The following is a 20,814-nucleotide window of genomic DNA, read 5'->3' as shown; positions in this document are numbered from 1 at the left end:
TTGGGGGTTCGGCTGCAGGTCAGGGCAGGTACTGAGGCTGAGGGCGCGACCCTCAGTCGGGGTGTGTACGGGAGGCCAGCAGTTGACGTTTCTCTCTCACATCCATGCTTGTCTCTCTCTCCTTTTCCTCTTTCTCTCTCCCCCTTCCTCTTTCTCTAACATCAATAAACATATTTTTCTAAAAGCCACTGAATTGCTCACTTTCAGTGGGTAAACTGTCTGGTGTGCATTGCACTGCAGTACAGCTGTTCATAAAACAGAAGAAAAGCCAGAAGACGGCGACAGTCGGGGGGAGTCTAGAGCCAACAATGTCCTGCGAGCAGTGTCCGGGCCACACTTGCCCCAAAGCCACCCTGTGGGTCAGCGGGCGGGGGTGGGGCTGCTGTGTTTGCAAGAGACCAAAGAGCAGAGCCGACAGCCGAGAGGAGAGTGGGGACTTTGCCTGGCTCCTGTAAAAAAAAAAATGGGGACAGCGGAGTGGGGGGACTTGACATGGGTTAGATACCAAAGGCATTGTGGGACCATCGTCAACATTCTCACACGCAGAGGTGCCGTGGTTTTGGAGGGGAACCTGTGCCCTTCGGGGACACGCACGGAAGCATTTAGATGTGAATGGCGTCTGTGGTCATCCAGCAAAATGTGTGTGTGTGTGTGTGCACGCAGGTGTGTGTGTAAGGAGAAAAAGCAAAATATGAACAACTGGTAATTCTAGGTGTTCACGACGATTCATTTGACGTTTTGATGTTTGACATGCGGAGAAGTCGGAGGAGGTGTCACTCTGCCTCACTGTTATCTCGCGAGACCTCGCGCTTCCCATGTGCTGAGTGAGGGGTGTCATCGGGGTCCAGTTCTGTAGACCGGAAACTAACTGGGGCTCTGGGTGCCACCCACCGCCTGCACCGTTCCCACTGCACGGACTTGGCCACTTCCCTCGGGGCCCCGCTGTGCGGACACCATCCTCCCCCTCCAGCACCCAGCTCCCCAGAGCCTGCTCTCGGGACGGCCAGGCCCCCGGCCAGAGCCTCCCACCGCCCTGCCACCACCTCGTCCCTCGGCGGAGCCTGGTCTGGCCTGTCCCCGCCGTCCCGTCCCCGTGCCTCTCCCTCCAAGGGGAGCCTCTCCTTCCCCGTTGGCCCCTCCTGCTCCTCTCCCCTCTCAGCTCAGAGTTGCGCCTCCCCAGCCTGGGTCGGCTTCCCAAGGACTCCGCTGCGCCCTCGGTGCCCTTGGCCAGGGGACAGCATCCTTGCTGGGGAGCTTGCTGGCTGCTGTAGCCTCTCTGTGGCTGTGCCATGGTCTTAGGTGCGGCCGGCACCATCTCCGGCAGCCCCAGGGCGTTGGGGGCGGGGTGGTTGTACCTCACACCCGCTCAAGGTGCATCTGATGCCCCCAAACAGGAAACCGGGGTTCTCGACGTGGTCTTGGATGTTGCCACCGGGTCGGTGTCTACCTGCCCCACCAGCCCAGGGACCCCGCAGGGGGCAGGACCGCCACGGGGCGCTGCACCTCCAGGCCCTGCGCACAGTGCGCAGATGCACGGGCAGGTCAGTGGAGGGTGTTTTGCCCCTTTAGCTGTCGGGATGGACATGAGACCCCCGCCACGCCTCACACCTGGTTGCTGGTGGTCTTGGGCCTTTGGCTAGTCATGTTTTAGGACAGGAAACTGTGGCTTCAACGTAGCCAGTCCCGCCTGGGTGAATGGCAGTGACAGACACAGCACTGCGGTACCCAGGAGGCCCCCGAAGAACTTGGTGGCACAGTCCCCACGGCAGAGCCATCCCTGGGCCTTGGCTGTTGGGCTCCTTGGTGACTGCAGCCACAGAGCAGCCTGGCTGGGGCGGCCCTCTGCAGTGACCGGTGCCTCCTGCCCTTCTGCCCACTGGTGCTTCCACGCACTCTGGTCCCCAGGTGTTGGTCCCTGGACACTCCATCTGCTTCCAGAAACGCCACCCCCCGGCCAAGCCCCAGAAGAAGGCAGAGGAGCGCTCTGGACAAACACATGTCCTGCCGCTCTCCAGACTTCCCCCGGGCAGAATGACAGGTGTCCATGATGTAACCGGTCACTGCGCTCTCAGCCACGGAGGGGACAGGAAGCCAGGCCTTCCGTGGAGACCTGGATGGGGCACTTCGCCTGCCTGCGGCGTGGGAGCTGCATTTCCATGTCCCGCTCGGCCCAGCCTCCACGGCCCAGGTCGGGGGTCAACAGCAGCTGGCCCTCACTCTGTTCACAGACATGCGCCACCCCTGGGGCCCCTCCACGTGGCCCCAGCTTTGGCAGAGCAGCTGTCTTGCCTGGCTGGGGCCATTGGCCTGTCTACCTGCAGGATGCACCTGCTTCCCACGTCCGCAGTCCCCTCTGCCGCAGGGCAACCTGTGCTGGTGGAGACTGGACCAGTCACTCTCCCACCTGAACCCATCACAGGTGGCGAACAGCATGAGGGTAAAATTGCAACCCTCCGCTGGAGCCCACAGGGCACCCCCCGCCCCCCCGCAGGCAGGCACCCGACCTCCCCTACTGGCTCCCAGGCCTGGGCCTCCCCGAGCACCTGGGGCCTCCCGCTGAGTCCTCCACGCACCAAGCTGTGCCTGCACCTCCCGGCCTTGGCACGGGTGCCACTGGGATCCTTTCCCCACGGGTCCAGTGCTGGATTTTTGTCGTGCTTGGGGTCTTAAAGGCTCAGAGGTCTCCCGGGAGAAAGGCCTTCCTGCTTGGCCTTATCTGCAGTGATAAGCCCTCCTCTGCTCCAGCCCAATCAAGAGGCTCAGCGACGTTCCCAAGACCGCTCATTCTGCCCCGCACCCTCACACCTTCTGCAGGCGGGGCCGCTTCACTCCTGTCCTGGGCCCTCGCCCACCCCAGGGACAAGTCTGCGCCTGCCTTGGTGCCCTCGACCTGCCGTGAGGGGGCAGGGCTGTACTCAGGGGTTCGGTGGAGATTGGAGGGATGGGCGACTGTGTGAGAAATGAAGCTGGCTGATGAGGACGTCCCTCCCGTTTCTTGCGGGGGCGCCTGCTCTCTGCGCCGTGGGCCCGGCTGCGGGAGCTCTGGCTGGGAGCTTTCGTGCTCTTGTGTGTTAGTATCAGAAAGACGGAGCATAGCTTCCCACACGTTCTGTGTTTGCTAACTATCTACATGTATAGAAAACAGACTTCAGCGGCACTAGCCAAGCACTTGTGAAGTGGGAGGAAAACACAGCAATTAGCGAGGGAGAGGGGGCGGCGCTCTGGGGAGGCCGCGCGTCAGGGCGCCCTGCTTCCCGTGCGGCGGGCTCCATCCAGGAGGTCACGCGGAGGGGCTGCATGGGATCCTAGGGGCCGGCGGCAGGAAGGGTGGCCCAGGGGGGCTTCTCTGGGCATCTGCCCAGGGCCTCCTCCTCCTCCGCGGTCCCCGAACTTCCTCCGCCCACCCCCACCCCGGCCGAGGCTGCTGGCCTTGCCGGCCCTCATTCCCTCCACTGCCTGAGCGCCTGCCTGGGCCTCTGGGCAGCTTCCTTCCGAGGGCCCCAAACCAGTAAACAAACGCACAATGAGGAACCGTCTCGGGCACCAGCAGGATCAAAACGCGGGGCTTAATTAAAAGGGGAGAATTCAGCGTTGATTCTACGACATGAGCTGCATTTCTGGGCAGCCAAACAGCCCACGCTGATACGGAAAATGTCTTTACAAACGGGCCCAGGGAGGAAACTGGAAAGAGCTGCAACGGGCGCTGCGGCAGGGCCCACCACCCTGGAGGAGAGCTTTTTAGGAGCACCCTTTGCAGTGGCTGGGGCCAGATTTTCAGTTGTTTTACGATTGTTTTTAAGCTGTTTACAGAAAACACAGCCTTCTCTTGCCTGCAGCCGGTGGACTGCTCCCACATGCCAGTCCCCACCCCCACCCCAGCCTCAGGAGGCCTCTGATTGGGAAGAAAGGAAGGAAACAGAAAAATCACCATCGTGCAAGCCCTACTCAAAAACCAGACTTGGGGGCCATTTATTAAGGGGTGAAAATACTAGGTGAGGGGCGGGGGGAACTTTGTGAAGGAAGGGGGGGCTATCACGCCCTGAGAGGAGAGGACCAGGCACCCTGGGCCTCTGGAGATGATGGACAGGGAGCATCACCCACACCGTGAACTTCACCGCCTCCCAGCACCGGCTTCCATGTACAGGGGCGACGGGGGAGAAGCCGGCACATGCGTGGGAAGCGAGGGGCTGGTCGGCCTGAAACAGCCAAGGTCCTGTCTACCCTCCCCAGGAGGGTTCCCGCCTGGGGTTGGAAGACATATTCGGGACAGCTGGGGAGTTTGGTTTCAGACCTATGTTAAGTGACGCCAGGAACTGTCACTTTCTTTGGTGTGCCAGCGGCATCGTGGTTTGGTAAGAAATCATCCAGGCCTTTCAGGGATGCGTACTCAGCTGTGCCAGAGGGAAATCACCTAACGTTTGGAATTTGCCTAAAACACTTCAGCAAAGGGCAAGGAAAGGCCACGGTCTCGGTGAACAAACCTGGGAACGTTTTAGTTATTGAATTTGCCCGCTAACTACAGGACGGCTCACCCTCTCTGCCGGGTGCGTGTTTGGAAACATTTGTGATTCACAAAAAGGAAACCAGGCAGGGTGCCGAGAGAAGAGTGGGGAGAATTGGGGAAGAGACAAGAGGCCCAGGGACGCGGGCCTGGGTTAGCTGGTGCAGAGGTCACAGGAGGGGGGCGGGGGGGGGGCATGGGAAAGTTGGGGAACGGGCCCAGGATTCCAGAACAAGAGGCCCGGTGTGGGGCAGCCCACTGTTACTCTGCCATCGGGGGGGCACCTGTCCAATGGCCTTAAGAAGGGGCGGGTTGCACTGCCTTGACAGCAAGCGACTTCTCCAGGAAGAAGAGGCCACAGCTGTTCCAGGACGAAGGCGTTTCTGCATGGCGGCTGCAGCCGATGGTCCCTCCCGGGCGGGGCGGGAGAGCGCAGCACAGCCATGTGTGCTGGACAGAAAGCCACCGGGCTTTGCTGCGCCTGCTGTCCTGAGGGTGAGAGAGAGGGACAGTTGAGGAGGGACACCACGTCTGGGGGCTGAGCAGCTGAGTGCCCCGTGCAGCCCGGTGGCGAGGCGGGGGGATCCTGAGTTCACTGGCAGGTGTCTTACCCTGTGAGGCCTGGGGGCCGGCAGGGCCGAGCTGTGGGCGTAAACAGTAAGGCCGAGGGGCGGGGAGCCTTTGGAGAGCAAGTCCATGGCCGCCCCGGGAAAGGAGGAGGAGGAGGAGGGACGGCACTGAGAAGGAGCACGGGAAGAAGGGGCCCAGGCCCAGCCCCCCCCCCCCCAGGGCCTGGGAATGAAACCTGAGGGGCACTCCGTGTGGTGGGCGCACGGAGGGGATTGGGGGCCTGGGCAAAGCCAGTCTCTGTGACACCACTCCCTGTCCTGACCTTCAGGGGTCCCCCCTGCCTCCCCCCCACGCTCCTCTGGCTGTGAGGAGGGCCAGGCAGGCTGCTCTCACCTGTGCTAGGGCGGAGCACCGGAGAGTGGGAGGCCTGCGTCAGCCTCCCGATCCCAGGAGCAGAATCCGTCCCCGCAGCCACTCAGTGGGTACGAGCACCCCCGTGTGCCTCAGGTGTCCATCACCATGAAGGATGTGACACAGAGAACTCAATCCGCTGTCCCCAACAAGGGAACTGAAGTCACAGTCCCCCCGTGCTAGCTAGGAGACACCTTGTAGGAGCCAGGGGACAGGTGCCAGAAAGGCGGCCATCCTCGCCCTTGGGGCCACGTGCGCTGACCCCACTGAAGTGCCCTCCACCGCCCCCCCCTTGGGCTTCATCTCTTCCTCTCAGCCTGAGGAGGCAGCCAGGCACTGGCAGGTGGCATGGCCAGGGTCCCACGGAGGTTGGGGCAGGGCCCCGGGGTGGTGTCTTCTCAGCACCTCCAGGGCACCGGCCACAAGAAGCCTCCTTCTGCAGGAAGCCTCTCTGGCCTGCTCCTTACCCACCACGGTCTTACAAGCTAACTCAAATGAGAGCAGGTCCCCTGTGAGTCATTTCCTTGGCCCACCCTCTCAGGGAGCCTGCGCCATCGGGAGGCTGTCTCAGGTTGCAGCCGATGTTGTTCTGACACCTCTTCGAGGCTGGCTCGCTTCCTTTCTAAAAACAAGTCGTGGGAACACACACACCCAGTAACATGGACCATCTTCAGTGTCCAGGTCGGTGGCACGAAGCGCAGGCACACCGTTGTACAGCCTCCGCCCAGAACCGCTCATCTCTCAAAACTGAAACCCTGTCCTCAGGAAGCGCTGGCTCCCATCCCCCACCCCCCAGCCCTGAGGACTGCCAAGTACTTTCGGTCTCTATGAACTTGACTGCCTAGGTCTCCCAGTGCCTGCGTGGAGTCAGCCCTCCCTGGGTCTAGACAGGAAGGGCTCCGGCCTGGGGCTCCTGGCCGGTCTGGCCTTGTCCTGCCTGCAGCCCCATACACCTGGGTGCTCCCCTTCTCTTTGGGGCTGAAATGCTGGTATTCCAACTGGGCTTCCAAACAAACAGATGGAAGTGGGAAACATAATTTGACCTGAAAGGTTGAAGGCAGAGAGGCCGTCAGACAGAGGAGAAGGTGGGAGGTGGGGAAGCCGGGTCCGGAGCTCAGAGGGAGGCACCTTGTGCTCAGCCCTCTGTGTCCCCGATACCAGCCCCACAGGGGCCTCAGCTAAAGAATGTGCCCACCACTCCGCGAGCCACCTCCTCAGCGTTCTGGGAAAGGCTGTGGGTGCCTCTCACCTTTGCCCCCTCTGCATTTGCAGGTCTGCTTCTTTAGTCATCAAACCTGGCCGGCCAGCCCCGGGGCTACGCTCTGGGAAAGGCTCAGGCCTCCAGGCCTGGGTCACGCCCAGCCGGTCTCCTCCTCCAGGTCTCTCTCCTCTCCTGCCTGATCCTTAATCCTGCCCCTCCCTCATCCAAGACCCTGCCCCGCAAACAGGCTTCGGGGGTCTTAGCGGCAGACATCTATAGAAGCAGAGACAAGGGGTGCAGCCTCTGCACCCGTAGGCATTGGAGAAGGGCTGCCAGGCCGATTGACAAGTGTATCCCTAGGTGACTGAGGAGTGACGCTGGGGAAGTAGGGGCTCTGGGGAATGGTGCCAATGACCCCTCCTGGCACCCCCTGACCCACGCCTATAACCAAGGGCGCACACGGGTTCAGAGGTCTAAGGTTGAGGGTCACCATCCTGTCATTCACTCATGGTTCTCTGGGTGGCAAGCAAGGAGAACTCCAACCCAAACAGGCCAAATAAATACATGGAAATATTTCATTGGCTCCAACATCTGGAAACTTCCTAGTAATGGGGTCCTGAGCTTAAGTGCAACTCAACCAATCAGAAGCCAGCTTCCCTCCAAGGCAGGTCACCCTGAGTGGCAAGATGGCCTCCTGATCCCAGGCTCACTTCCTGTCTGCTTAGCAACACCGAAGGATTTTCATTGGCCCAGTTTTGGTCATGTGCCTACCTCTTCTGAACCAATGGCAGGGTCAGGAATGTGGTGCTCTGATTGGACAAGATCCCTGCCCATCAAAGTGCACAGACTGGTGCCCAAAGGAAACTGAGACCCTGACCAGCAGGGCGGTGCCAAGGCCTCCTTTCTCCAACACCCCCAACCCCACACATCATGTCTCCTATTTGTGCCTGTTTTCAGAAAACCCAAAAATAGGGACATTCACATGGGGGCTGGGCTGTCTCGTGTTTTAGCCCGTGTGGCAGGAGTAGCTTGCCCCGTGGCTCACTCCGGCGCAGGCAGTTTGGCCCCTCTGCCTGGGGTATTCCAGCCTGCAGCCTTCCGAGGCCCCCTCCATGGGCTCGGCCGGGCAGCAGCCGTGGTTCCGCTCTGTGTGACAGCAAGGCCCCGCTGGCTCCACTCCCAGCCCGGCCCGCGCCTGCTGCGACTGACCCTGTCAGACAGCATTGCTCCTTGGCTCTGTTCGGTGACTTCAGGAGCCCTTGAAGGTTATGACACACCAGTTGCCTAGGAAAGTGTGCCCAAGGGGCTGACGCTGTCGGTGGGCCACTGCCTGGGCTGTCTTGGTGTCCCAGGTTAAGGGACCCTATTTGAGAAGGACTTCCCCCATGAGCTGACCTCTCCTTAAGCCTTGTATCCTGGCTCTGGTCCTGACCCTTCCAATATCATTAGGGCCTCACCAATCAGATCAAGAACTAAAACAGGTGTAGCAAGTACCCAGAAGGTCCCCTGGCCCCCTGCTGGCCATTGTCCCCCCACCCAGAGGTAGTTCTGATCACTGTCACCACATTTTTGCCTTTTATGAAACTTCAATGAAACGGAAGCTCACAGTAATGTGCTTTCGTGTCAGGCTGCTTGCTCAGCATTATGTCTGAGACCCATTCACACTGCTGCCGTTCCTGTGGGGTTTCCGTCTTCTTACTGTGTCCTATACCATTGAACAAATATATCATGTGTGTTTCTCCATTGCACCAGCGGATGAGCGCGTCGGCCAGGATACGAAACGTCTGGAACTCTCTCTTTGCTCGTGGGAGTGTAAACTGCCCCAACCGCTGAGGAAAACTCTGTCCCACCTGTCACTGTCACCACTGTCACGCATGGAGCACTAACCGTGTGCCAGGCCCTGGACTAAGTGATTCATCTGCGTCATTTCACTTAGTCCCCCCAATCACCCTAGGAGGTAGACGGTTGCCCTTGGGAAATAGGACAGTCCTGGCACTAATATTATGAGATTATTGCCACCTTTCACTGAGATAGCATTTGGAAGGATTTAGCCCACAGCTGCCATTTTGGGAATCCTGGTTTATGGTACCTGTTATCTTTGTTACCAAAGGGCGTGGGGCTGGGAGCTCAGGAACCTGGGTTCCAAGCCTGCCTAACACAACCTGAGCAAGTCACCTTGGCAACCTTGACTTCAGAGCCCCCGAACGGTCAGTGGGCAGCAGTGGCCTCATGGAGGGGGTGCAAATTACACTCTTCAGCAAGACCCCAACTCTAACTTCACGAAGACCATGTAGACAAAATAAATTTTAAAAAAAGAAAACAAGCCCTGGCTGGTGTGGCTCAGTGGATCGAGCGCTGCCAGCCGGCAAACCAGAAGGTCACTAATTCAATTCCCAGTCAGGGCACATGGCTGGATTATGGGCCAGGTCCCCGGGGGGGGCATGGGAGAGGCAACCACGCATTGATGTTTCTCTCCCTTTCTTTCTGTCTTCCTTCCCCTCTCTCTAAAAATAAGTAAATAAAATCTAAAAAAAACCAAACAATGAAAAAATAAGATCATGGGGGTGGGGGGTGCAGGGGGGACACAGAAGTGAGAGTGTGTCAGGGCTTCGGGAGTGTTTGGGAGCCTCTGCTGCAGCTTCTAGAAGCTGAGTGCTGAAGGTCCTTTCAAGCTACGATTGCTCTCTACCTGTCTCTCTCACTAGCCGGTAAGCTCCTCCAAAGTTGGGCCCCTGTGTTTTTCAAGGACTCATTCACAAATAGAATTTAAGTGCTTCCCTTCCTTCAGGCACTGGGCCAAGACCTGAGAGATACCTCAGTGAGCCAGACAGAGGAGGAAGGGACAGAGACACCAAACAAGGCAATTAGCGAGGAGCAAGGAACGCAGGACAGCAAGGGCTGTGAACGAGCCAGCTGGGCGGTGAGGTGGAGAGAACTCTTGGGCAGAGGGTGCTCCAGAGTGAAGGGCTGCTGGGACCTTGACATTCTCAAGAAGGAAGGGAGCCCAAGGGGGCCAGAACAGGTGACACCAGGCCCCGTGGCTCTGAGCTGAGAAAGGACAGAGGGTGACTGGAACTGTGAGGGGAGGGCATTGAAGGGGAGGGCATTGAAGGGAAGGCTTGAAAGGGGCTGATTGCCACTTCCTGTGGAGTCCTGGAGGCCTATGGCTGATGGGAAATTCTCAATGCTTTTGGCCGGACAGGGCCACGCGGGATCCCGGGTTGGCGAGGCCTTCTGATGCTCAAGCGTTGGTGGATAGAGTCACACTTTGAAGGTGCTGGACTATGAGTCCGATGAATGAATGAATGCATGCATGTGTATGCATGGATGGGCGGACGTGTGTCCAGAAACAACAGCTGATCCACAGGGGCCCCAGACCCAAAGGCTTGCTGAAGGCCCGGGTTATAGGCCTAGCAACCTGAGGCTGTGACCTTGGGCACATCCCCGCCCCAACTCAGGGCCCGGAACCCTGCGTCTCGGGGGCGGGGAGGACGTGCAAGGAGGGACAGTGCGTGCGCAGGGCAGGCGGGTTGACTGCAGGTCCTTCAGCTCAACCCCCAGGCGAAACTATGGCCCCACCTGGCCGGACCGCTGTCATGTCTGAACCCTTGTCGCCCACCGTGTTTACATTCCCCCAGGGCTGGCCACGCGGCTTTTCACCGCGTCTGCCCGGAACGGCCCCGCCCTCCGCGGCGCGCGCCAGCCAGCCTCCCGCGCCCAGCCCCGCGCAGGCCCTGTCACTGGGCCCCGCCCCTCCGGCGCGCAGGCCCTGTCACTTAGCCCCGCCCGTCTTACTGGCTCCGCCCCCGGCGCGCAGACGCCGCCACTTAACCCCGCCCCGCCAACTCCGGTTCTGCCCCCGACCCCGCCCCCGATGTGGCCCCGCCCCCAGCGGTCCGGCTTCTCGGCCAGTCCGCGCGGCCGGGGGCGGTGCTGAACACCGCGCCGGGCAGTCCGGGCGCTCTTCGGGGCGGGGCCGAGGGTGGCGGGAGGGTGCGGGGGCGGGCCGGGGGCCGGTTCCGCGCGCTGAGATTTTTAAATGTCCCGCTCTTCGCCGGGCGCAGGAGCAGCCGGCTCGACCGCCAGCACGGTGTAGGGGGCAGGCGCGGATCCCGCCACCGCCGCGCGCTCGCCGCCGCTGCCGCCCGGCTCCCGGCCTCCGGCTCGCCCCTCCGCCCGCCTGCCTCCGGCCTCCGCGCGTGCTGCCTGCCTGTCGCGACCCGGCTTCGGGTGAGGCCCCGCGCGGCTGCGAACGGCGCGGCGGGCGAGGACTCCCGGGTCCGGCCAGCCCGGGTGGGGTGGGGTGGGGGTGGGGCGAGGCCGGGTCTCTGGGTCCCCGGGGGCGTCAACGCGGGGTGCCCGGGCAGGGTCTCTCAGAGGGGAGCAGAGGAGGTGTTGAGGGGAAGACTGAGGCAGCCCGGGCCCCGAGGGTGTCGATGGGCTGGCAGAGCTTTCGGAGGACGTCGGAGCCCCCCCAACCCCGGGTTCGGACCCGGTATCGCGGGCTGTTGGCAGCGCCGTGGGTGACAAGCCACCCCGGGCCCATCGGCCATTTTCCCGACCGGGCCGGGAGGCTCCCGCCGCTGCCGCGCGGGAGGGGGAGGGGTGTTCGGGGAGGGCCGGCAGGCCCGGGTCCCTTCCGCGGATCGTGCTCACCCCATGACCCACTTTGTGCCCCTCAGGCCTCAGGTCTGACTCTGCGCCCCACGCCATGCCGAGGGAGAGAAGTGAGAGGTGAGTGGCCTGGCCCCTGTGGGGAAGGGAGTGTGTGTGGCGGTGGGGGAGGGGTGGCCCGCACCCGGGACAACTCGCCCTCACCTCTGTGCCACCCTGGCTTTGCAGGGATGCCAAAGAGCCAGACGGCATGAAGGAGGAGAGCGGCGCCGATGTCTCTGCTCACTCCAGGAAGAGGAAGGCAAATGTGGCCGTTGTGAGTACAAAGGAGACAGGTGGGGACGCATGGGCCCCCCATCTTACCTGGGTGCCCTTAGGGCTCTGCCCAGGTAGTTACTGATGGAGCTTGTGAAGGGCTGTGTGCGTTCGCGGAGGCCGTTCATAACCTAACCAGCTCTCTTTTTCTCTGTGTGTTTTGTCTGTGGGCTGCTTGGCGTTGGGGATTGTCGGATGTCAGTTTTTGCAAGATCCAGATGAAGAAATTGACAAAATCGACAAGCCCCCGAGAATGGAGAGCGGCAGTCAGGTGGGCTCATTTGCTGCTTGGGCCTGAGTGGGGGCTGCCTGCCCCATGGGTCTGTGGGGTCTTGTCCTGTGTGGCCACTTGCGGAAGGCTTTTTCTCTGTGGCCATGGTCCTGCGGCTGAGCACTGTGCCTGTTCGGGAGTGCGGACCTCTGCCAGCCTTGGGTGTTGAAATACGTGCTCATATCTGGGGGAGTGGGAATGGACGGGAAGTAACTCTCTCCTTTCCTTCTGTCCTTGAAGAAACTGAGCCTCAGGGAAGAGACTCAGTGGCCTGGGGCAGAGTCTGGCCTCCAGCCTCCTCTTTGGGCTGCTGAACCTGGGGGGGGGGGGGCAGACACACAGCTCCCTGGGTGACTAGGGGGAGGAAGGCCTGTGTGTGTGCACAGATGGCTCCCCCCACTCATACGTGGGTTTTCGCCTCACGGAGCTGCAGGCCTTCCCTTAAGGGCCTTTAGATCAGGTTCAAAACTTGAACCCCGCTTCCTGAAGCTCTTCCAGCCCACCCAGCTGTGGCCTATGGTGGCCGCTGCCTGAGGCTCCCCCGGCCTCAGCCCAAGTGCCAGTGGGCCGTGCTGTGTGACGATATGTGTGCCCCCACACACTTCTTTTCCGACTAGCCCAGGTCTCCCGCCCTCCTTCATGGACTTCCCGCCACATTTCCTGCGTGCTCCCGATAACATTATAATATCAGAAGTGTGTGGCAGAAAAGCCCGTATTATCTCTCCACCTCCAGAGGCGGCTGCAGACTGTAGTTACGGCTGCAGCAAGGAGGCTGCCTGTCTCCAGACTAGAAGGCCAGGCCTTCCGACGCTCTGCCAGGTGAACTTGGGCGGGGTCGGCATCCGAGCCCAGGGCCGCAGCCCCGATGCAGGGACAGCGGGCAGCGCACACCTCCCGTAGGGCCGTGAGCAGCAGCCGCAGGCCACATCACCTGCCGTCACAAGGGAGGGCCTGGCGATGAGCATTTCTGGGCCCATGCCACTGAATATCGAGCAGGGGTATGTGACTCCTTTCTCTATTTGAGAAGAAATATTTCACTTGAGAACAGGAAATAAGTACATCCCACGTTCTTTCCTTTTCTTTTTCTCCCCTTACAATCGATCACCAAACCAAGCAACGCTGACTTTGGCGCGTCTCTCTACTTTGTGAAATTCAAGTTCGGTTACTTTCTCGGCTGTGCTTGCAGTGAGTTTCCAATGGAGGACGAGGCAGAGGTCGTGTTTCTAGGAGTGTCTGATTTGAAGGGTTGTTGGGGCGGTGCCTAGGGTGCCCCAGATGGGTCGGTGGCCCCGTCCCCCGCTGAGGAGGGTTGAGACGTGTGATGTATGAATGGCCATATTACTCCACTGGAGGGCCTTCTCTGGTTCTCCAGAGATCACCGGTGACATGTTTGTGTGCGTTCAGTGGGGTAGATGGCTGGGATGTCACCTGCTCTTTCTACTCTGTGTCAACTCGTGAAGGTAGGATTTGGGGGTGACACAGAGCCCTTTTGCCTGTTAGTTACACAGACTTACATGTTACCCTAGCGGGGCCCAGCACAGCAGCCGCCACGCCGACCTCCGTGCAGCTGCTCCACCGGGGGCCGCACGGGGCCTGTCCCTGTCACCTGGGCCTCAGGGGGAACGGACGTCACCTGACTGAAGTCCATTTGACAGGTCCCCGTTGTGTGGGATGCAACTTTCTTGCAGAAGCGGCAGCCTGGACTTCCGTTAGTTCTCGGAACTAATAAGATAGTTCTGCCGACTGTAAGGGGTGCGGGGAGCTGGGTCGTCAGCAACGGGCAGGGTTGGGCGCTTGCCACCCTCTTGCTTCTCCCTGAAGGCAGGCCGGTCACACCTGCTCGGAAAGAGTGTCTCAGTCCCGGGACCGAGGCCAGTCTGTCCCCACAGACTTTCATGTCACCTGTGCCTGTGGCTCGACTGGGTTCCCACTGGGCAGATTCTTCTTGATCTGTTTTGAGTGGAGGGAAACGAAAAGTCCCTGTTACGTGACATGTTTGGCTGGTTCCACAGCCCAAGGAAGATGTCACGTCGATGTGACCTGCCGTTCAAAGCGGGGAAGCAGTCGTGGGTGGTGATTCACACTTTTGAACTTTTATTCTTGTGAACGGAGAGTGCTTATGTGAGCACTTTTATTGGGAATTCTGCCTTCTGCTTCTAAGAAGTTCTTAAATTTTATTTTTTAAATGTTTTATTTCTTTTCAGAGAGAGGGGAAGGGAGAGCGAAAGAGAGGGACAGAAATACAATGTGTGGTTGCCTCTTGCATGCCACCTACTGGGGACCTGGCCCACAACCCAGGCATGTGCCCTGACTGGGAATCAAACCGGCAACCTTTCAGTCCTCAGGCTGGCGCTCAATCCACTGAGCCACACCAGCCAGGGCTAAGGAAGTTTTGGAGCTGAGTTGTAGTTGTTAAAGTACAAACCATGACTGAGCAATGCCCCGGCGCACTACAGTTGTGCCCAGTGTCTTGCCGAGCTCCACGTGGACCTGTGCTCTGGTTTTGGTGACAACATGAGAGCCGTTCGCAGTGGGCAGTGTCTCGTCCCTCCTGCACCCCGGTGCCGCTCCTGCCTCGTGGGAGAATGATGAGCAGGGGTGGAATGCTTCTGCCCTCGGCGTTTTCTCAGACGCTGACTCACATTCGAGGACGCTCCAACGGCAGTGGAATGAAAGCTCAGGGTCCTTCCTGTGGCTCTTCCTCACTCGAGTGTCTCCGCCCCACTTCGGCCTGGCGGTGGCTCTCTGGGGTGAAGACACGCCTTGAGTTACTGGCTCTTCTACAAATCACTGAACATGCAAGTAGCTGGTTTCCATCAACATTGAAAAACATGTTTTTCATTTTTAGCCTTGGGATGACCGTGCAGCTTCTGAGAACCCATGCTCCCTGATCCCCACGCCAGACAAGGAAGAGGACGAGCTGGGGTACCCGAGCTCTGCGCACAAGTCCCCCATCGCCAGGCCAGCCCGAGCCACCCCCCTGCCTGTGCTGAAGTGAGCCCCTGCCCCCGCCTCTCGCCCCAGCCATCAGCGCCAGGGGCGCATGCTGACCCCTGTCTATTGCTTTGTTGCCTGGTGGTGTTTTCTGCAGCTGGGCAAACCGAGAGGAGGTTTGGAAGATCATGCTGAACAAAGAGAAGACGTACCTGAGGGACGAGCACTTTCTGCAGCGGCACCCTCTCCTGCAGCCGAAAATGCGAGCAATCCTTCTGGACTGGCTGATGGAGGTGAGCTGGTCTCCCTGGCAGCCGGCAGCAGAGCCCTTCCCAGAGCCTTTGCGCTGCTCCGATCTCCATGGGTTTGGTCCCAACGGCACATTTCGAGTCTCAGAAGCTACAGTCACACTACCACGGTCTTGCTTTTCCTTGCCTTTTCCTTGCATGCCTCCTTGAAAGAATTTCCGAAGTCTTTTACCCACTAGATGTTTCTAAGTTGGTATCTGTTTTTTTCCTTCACAGTTTTCCAGCTTTTACACCTTTGGGAAAGGGCTGAGGATTAGGCAGTGGGAGGAAGCAAAGTTCGGAGGGGATTACAGGAGAGTTAAGGTTGTGTGCTCTCTTGAGGATTAAGAGCCCCGCCCCGCCTTGAGGGGAATCACTTCTGGCATCTCCAAGGTGTGTCAACCTAGACACACAGAGACAAGGGACAGGGCTGCCTTAGAACCTTGGTACAGGAGTGACGGGCCAGGGGCGTGGCTACCCACCGTGACCTGCCCTGTCATAACGGGTGATCAGATGGCCCTGGGAGGTTCTTTCCTTCAGCCCCCTTTGTGCCCACAGCTCCCCCGTGGTCCCAAATCGGTCTGATGGGTGTGTCAGTGACCGAGCTTTGGGTCGGGTCGTGTGGTCTCAGCGCTAGGAAGGCTCGTTCCTAGGAGTCTCAGTCTTTTCATTGTCCTGTTGGCCACAGGGGATGGGGCAATTTGGTGACCATGAGACCTGAGGTGGGGCAGAAGGACGGCAGGAGGCAGGGAGGCCTCAGGGTCGTCCTAGTGACAGCCCTGGTGGTCCCTGCCCTGTGACCCATCACGGCCGGAGTCCTGCCTTCCGCCTCATCTCTGTGCTCAGGTCTAGTGCGACGGGCGTCTGACCCTCGGCAGGGTGTCTGTCGTTGCGAAGATGGTCTTTTCAGTGAACCGGGGATGGTGGTGTTTGGTCTTTGTTGGTTGAACTGCTTTCGGCACGTCCACTGGGGTGCAGGTCACCCTGTTTCACAGCCACTACCACCGTCATGTTTATTTTTTTAATGATCTTGTTAGTTCACTTATAGAGAGAGGGGAAGGGAGGGAGAAGGACATTGAGGTGTGAGAGACCCAGCGATTGGTTGCCTCCCACGTGCCCCCAGCCCGGGACCTGGCCCACAACACAGGCATGTGCCCCGACGGGGACTCAAACTGGCGACTTCAGTTCGTAGGCCAGCGCTCCACCCACTGAGCCACAGCAGCCAGGGCTGTGACATTTGTAGCACTATTTGTCTTGCATGATTTGTGTGGATCACAAATAGTGTATGTCAGGGGTGTCAAAGTCATTGTCACCGGGGGTCACGTCAGCCTCAAGGTGGCCTACAAAGGGCCGAATGTGACTATAGGACTCTGTAAATGTAACTACTGCTTAACTAGGGGCCAGGAGCCCGGCGCTGCTGCCGGGCAGAAACGAGGTGGAGGTGGGATTTGGCCCAAGGGCCTTATATTTGCTACCGGTGCCTTACAGTCTCCGCGGCACAGGGACGGCGGTGTTAAGAGGACCATCAGGGAGGGGACGCACACAGACAGCACTGTCCTGTGTGCTGACAGTGAGTCTGGCGGTGGGCCCGTGTGGTTCAGACCTGCCTGGTCAGTGGTCCACCACCCTTGGGCTGTTGGCCGGGTGTCCGGTGCTGGCTCATCGGTTGTCTCTGGGTGCCCTTCCACTTTGGAACTCCAGGAGGCACTTTGCGGGTCCCCCGTGCGTGTCCGCGTGACAGCCTGGACTCCGCCCGCCTCTGGGACGCGTCCATAGGCAGCTTGGCCACCGGGGATGCAGAGTTGGGGTACGTTGCAGCCTCTGGTAGGTGCACATTCGGGCCTTTCCACGTGGTTCCTGATGTCGCCCCGCGTCGTGTGTTCCCTGAGCCGTGATGAAACTTACAGGGGCAGCACTTGAGGAAGATTCTGGTTTTCCGTGACAGGCCATGCTGTGCGAACACTCGTCCTGAAGGTGTCACAGGGCAGGGCGGACGAGGGGACTGTCCCTTCGAAAACCCGGCTTCTCTCTCCCTTCACCGATGTCGCCCTGTACCAGACACGGGACGCGTCCTTTTCTTCCCATTCTCCTCAAGCGACCCAAGTTCTGAAACTGTGTTCCTGCAGGTGTGCGAGGTGTACAAGCTGCACAGAGAGACCTTCTACCTGGCGCAGGACTTCTTCGACCGCTACATGGCGACACAGCAGGACATTGTGAAGACACTCCTGCAGCTGGTTGGCATCTCATCCCTGTTCATCGCTGCCAAGCTCGAGGTGTGTGGGGTGGGAGGACATGGGGGGGTCGGCTCTCTACTGCCGATGCCGACCCTACGTTGGTCTCACCAGAGTCCCGCCAAAGTGAAGAGACTCCAGGAGGAAAAAGGCTAAAAGTTAACCGAGAGCGAAAAGCATGAGTGTGTGAAATGCCGAGGTCATTGCAGGGACTTGGAGCAAAAATATTAAACTTGGCCTGAGAGGATTGAAATGTTGGCGTGATGGGAAGGGTGGGTAGGCCCAGCTTCCAAAGCTGTTGCTGAAGGTCTTTTGAAAGGTGAAAGTTTCAAAGGCGTGCCCAGGAAGTGCAAGTCTGAGTGAGGGCGTGAGCGCGGGCGTGACGGGAGAGGGCCACGGTTCCACACCGCGGGGACCCCGGCAGCAGCTCCAGGGTTTCTCCCGTCAACAGCGCGCCCCCTCTCCGGGCCGGCACGCTGGGAAGGACGGCTCCGGGTGTTCGTTACAGGTTCGGGGGGGCGGGGTGGTGGGGTGGGGAATGGGCTTTTGCTAGCGGTTTCTTCCGTCCCCTCCCTGTAGGAGATCTACCCCCCCAAGCTGCACCAGTTTGCCTACGTCACAGATGGGGCCTGTTCGGGAGACGACATTCTCACCATGGAGCTGATCATCATGAAGGTGGGCCACAGGTCCTCTCCCGGCTGCGTGTCACCTTCCGCAGCCTGCTGAGCCTGGGTCCCTGGGCCCGGGCTGCGTTTTGGAGGACAGATGGGGGAGCGAGACGTCTTCACTTTCCCAACCACGGGTCTCTCCCTGTCTCCTGCAGGCTCTTAAGTGGCATTTAAGCCCCCTGACCATCGTGTCCTGGCTGAACGTGTACATGCAGGTGGCCTACCTGAATGACCTGTACGAGGTGCTCCTGCCTCAGTATCCCCAGCAGGTCTTCATCCAGATTGTGGAGGTCAGTGCCGGGGACGGGGCGCCCGCCCCACCCGCAGCCCAGGGCCCGACCCAGGGGGTGTTGGCGGACTGCTCACGCCCCGTTTCTCCCCATAGCTTTTGGATCTCTGCGTCCTGGACATCGGCTGCTTAGAGTTTTCCTACGGCGTCCTGGCCGCTTCCGCGCTGTACCACTTCTCCTCGTGCGAGCTGATGCAGAAGGTCTCCGGTAGGTGGTGTCCTGGGGCGTCCCTGGCGCGGGGCTCGAGGGCAGGGCTGGTGCCAGTGGAGCCTGGCACGGGCGTGCCCTGTCACGAGTGTCCCCTGCAGGGTTCCAGTGGAGTGACGTGGAGAAGTGCGTCAAGTGGATGGTGCCCTTCGCCATGGTCATCAAGGAGACGGGCAGCTCCAAGCTGAAGCAGTTCCGGGGTGTTCCTGCCGAAGACGCCCACAACATCCAGACTCACCTGGGCAGCTTGGACCTGCTGGTCAGTCTTGGCCCCCCACACACCCCGAGTCAGGCTCCGTGCCCCCTGCCCCTTCAGGAAGGAGTGTTGTGCTCAGTGTGTGTGCCTCTGCGTGTGGTGTGGCGCGGCGCAGACCTCTAGATTGTTCTTTGCTGTTCCCCCCTCCCTCGGGAGAGCAAAGCACACAGTGAGTCGTGCCCGAAGGATACTCTTCCACCCTCACACTCCTCACTCTCCCAACCCACAGGACAAAGCCCAGGCGAAGAAAGCCGTGTTGTCCGAGCAAAACAGGGTTTCTCCTCCCCCGTCCGGGCTCCTCACCCCGCCGCCAAGCGGCAAGAAGCAGAGCGGCGACCAGGACGCAGCGTGACACTCCAGCCTCTTCACCAAAGACAGTCGTGCCCAGCCGCTCGCTCCCGTCCCTGCGGGCCTGCACCTGGGCGCCACCTCCGCCGCCCAGACTGGACCCGGGGAGCGTCCTCCCCCAAAGCACAGGTGCTCTGTGGTTGTCGTGGGGCAGGGAGAGGCGTTCCCACGACATGCTCACGTTTTTTTCCTGAGTGGGTCAAGTGCACCAGCCACCTCCAGACGCCGGTGCGTGCTCCCGATGCTGCTACGGAGGGTGCTGCTTGGCCTGACGGACACTGAGGCCGGGGCCGAGGGGCGCATGGTGCTGCCGGCCTCCCCACGGGTGTGCTGGGTGCGTGGTGCCATGTGGGGTAGGTGTGAGCGCCGGGCCGCCCTCCGCACTCTCAGTTGACAGTGTCCGACGCCTTCTATGAACTGTTGTTTCCGAGTGCTGCTACGTCTGTCTGTTTTTAATAAAGGTAACTGTCCTCGAGACAGCTGGTTTCATGAGCCACGTCTGGTCACTCAAGTTAGAAGTCAGCTCTGTGGCCCGTTCTCGATTTTAACTGCCTGCTTCCCGAAGCTCACGCTTCCCTGCAAGGGCGCTTCAGAGGGAACTTGGGGACAGCTCAGGTTGCTGCCTCACTTGCTCCCTGGGGCCTGGAGCCGGGAGGGGGCTCCCGTCCAGCCCATCTCCCACGGGTCCGAGAGGGCCTCCCCCACCCTAGAGTTCGGTCAGGAGGCCTTCACGCGGCAGCCAGCAACCACCGTGAAGGAGAAAACGCCGAGTGAGGTGCCTGCAGCCCAAGGCCATGATGCGGGACATGCTCTGACCATGACCCCAGTGGAGTCGCCCGTGTCTGGCTCCTGGGGGACGTCACTGTCCCTCGAAGGCCTGCAGTGCACGGTCACATTGTGTGTGTGACACACTCAACGTGAGGGCCGCGCCCAGTCTTGAGTTCCTGGGCCTCACAGCACCTTGGCAAATGCACGGGTTCGTCAGAGGGAGGGTGAATAGGCAAATAAACTTACTTTCAACTTGATGTTTTATCTCATTCTGTAAAACATTCTCTGAAGTCCTAAGAAAAAACACCATTTTAAGTGTGTCATAATTACACGGAGTGGGAGAGCAAGCATACTTCTTCACACTGGTGTTTTGGTTCTGGCAAGTTCCAGCTCGGCTTCCTGATAAGAGCGTCCCGAGTGTCCAGGTGACGCCAGGCAACCGCTATCGCACACCTGCCCCGCGGCGTCCCCCACGCAGACAGCTGCCCCCAAAAGGAGCAAGTTGTTGATGGTGGTCCCTTGCAAGTGACTTGCAAAAAAATCCTAAAAGTGGCTCATTTACATGAGACATTTTCTGTGCAAAAAGATGACGCTAAAAATATTTCCAGAGTTTCAGAAGTCGGAGAGCTTGACGAATGTGAGGTCACAGGGGCTGGAGAACATGTCTGAGGGACCCTAAGTGATTGGTCGTTTGCTGAGCTGTTCCCTTGCAGGTCTCACGGAACACGACGGGATGGGCCGGCCTTGAATAACTGTTGCTATGGGCAGCTGTCAATCACTTGTGCCAGTAAAGGGTAAGTCCTGACGGGTAAGCTCCATTTACAGTGATCAGTTATTTTCTGTGGCTCTGCCAGGAGCCCTAGAGCCCTTGGTACATCAGGGTGGTTCCCCTCCCCAAGGGGCTTCCTCCAAACTCGAGCCCCTCTCGGGGTGGCCCGGCAG

The 20,814-nt window shown here is 59.8% G+C and overlaps 1 protein-coding gene across 1 annotated transcript; it reads left to right on the top strand.

The window, feature by feature from the left end:
- Positions 1 to 10,710: 10,710 nt before the first annotated feature.
- On the top strand, positions 10,711 to 19,596 carry CCNE1 (cyclin E1). The gene is made up of 12 exons (XM_037145186.2): positions 10,711 to 10,913; positions 11,366 to 11,417; positions 11,526 to 11,613; positions 11,815 to 11,883; positions 14,732 to 14,877; positions 14,975 to 15,110; positions 17,231 to 17,377; positions 17,915 to 18,010; positions 18,159 to 18,293; positions 18,389 to 18,500; positions 18,602 to 18,759; positions 18,986 to 19,596. The coding sequence occupies exons 2-12, from the start codon at positions 11,395 to 11,397 to the stop codon at positions 19,106 to 19,108; spliced, it is 1,233 nt and encodes a 410-aa protein (XP_037001081.2). The 5' UTR covers positions 10,711 to 10,913; positions 11,366 to 11,394; the 3' UTR covers positions 19,109 to 19,596.
- Positions 19,597 to 20,814: the final 1,218 nt, after the last annotated feature.

The sequence above is a fragment of the Artibeus jamaicensis genome, unplaced genomic scaffold (assembly GCF_021234435.1).
Source record: "Artibeus jamaicensis isolate MK-2021 breed Jamaican fruit bat unplaced genomic scaffold, CSHL_Jam_final contig_755, whole genome shotgun sequence".
NCBI classification, from domain to species: domain Eukaryota; kingdom Metazoa; phylum Chordata; class Mammalia; order Chiroptera; family Phyllostomidae; genus Artibeus; species Artibeus jamaicensis.
Note: the sequence above shows the minus strand (reverse complement) of the source record. Positions and strands in the feature narration are given on the sequence as shown.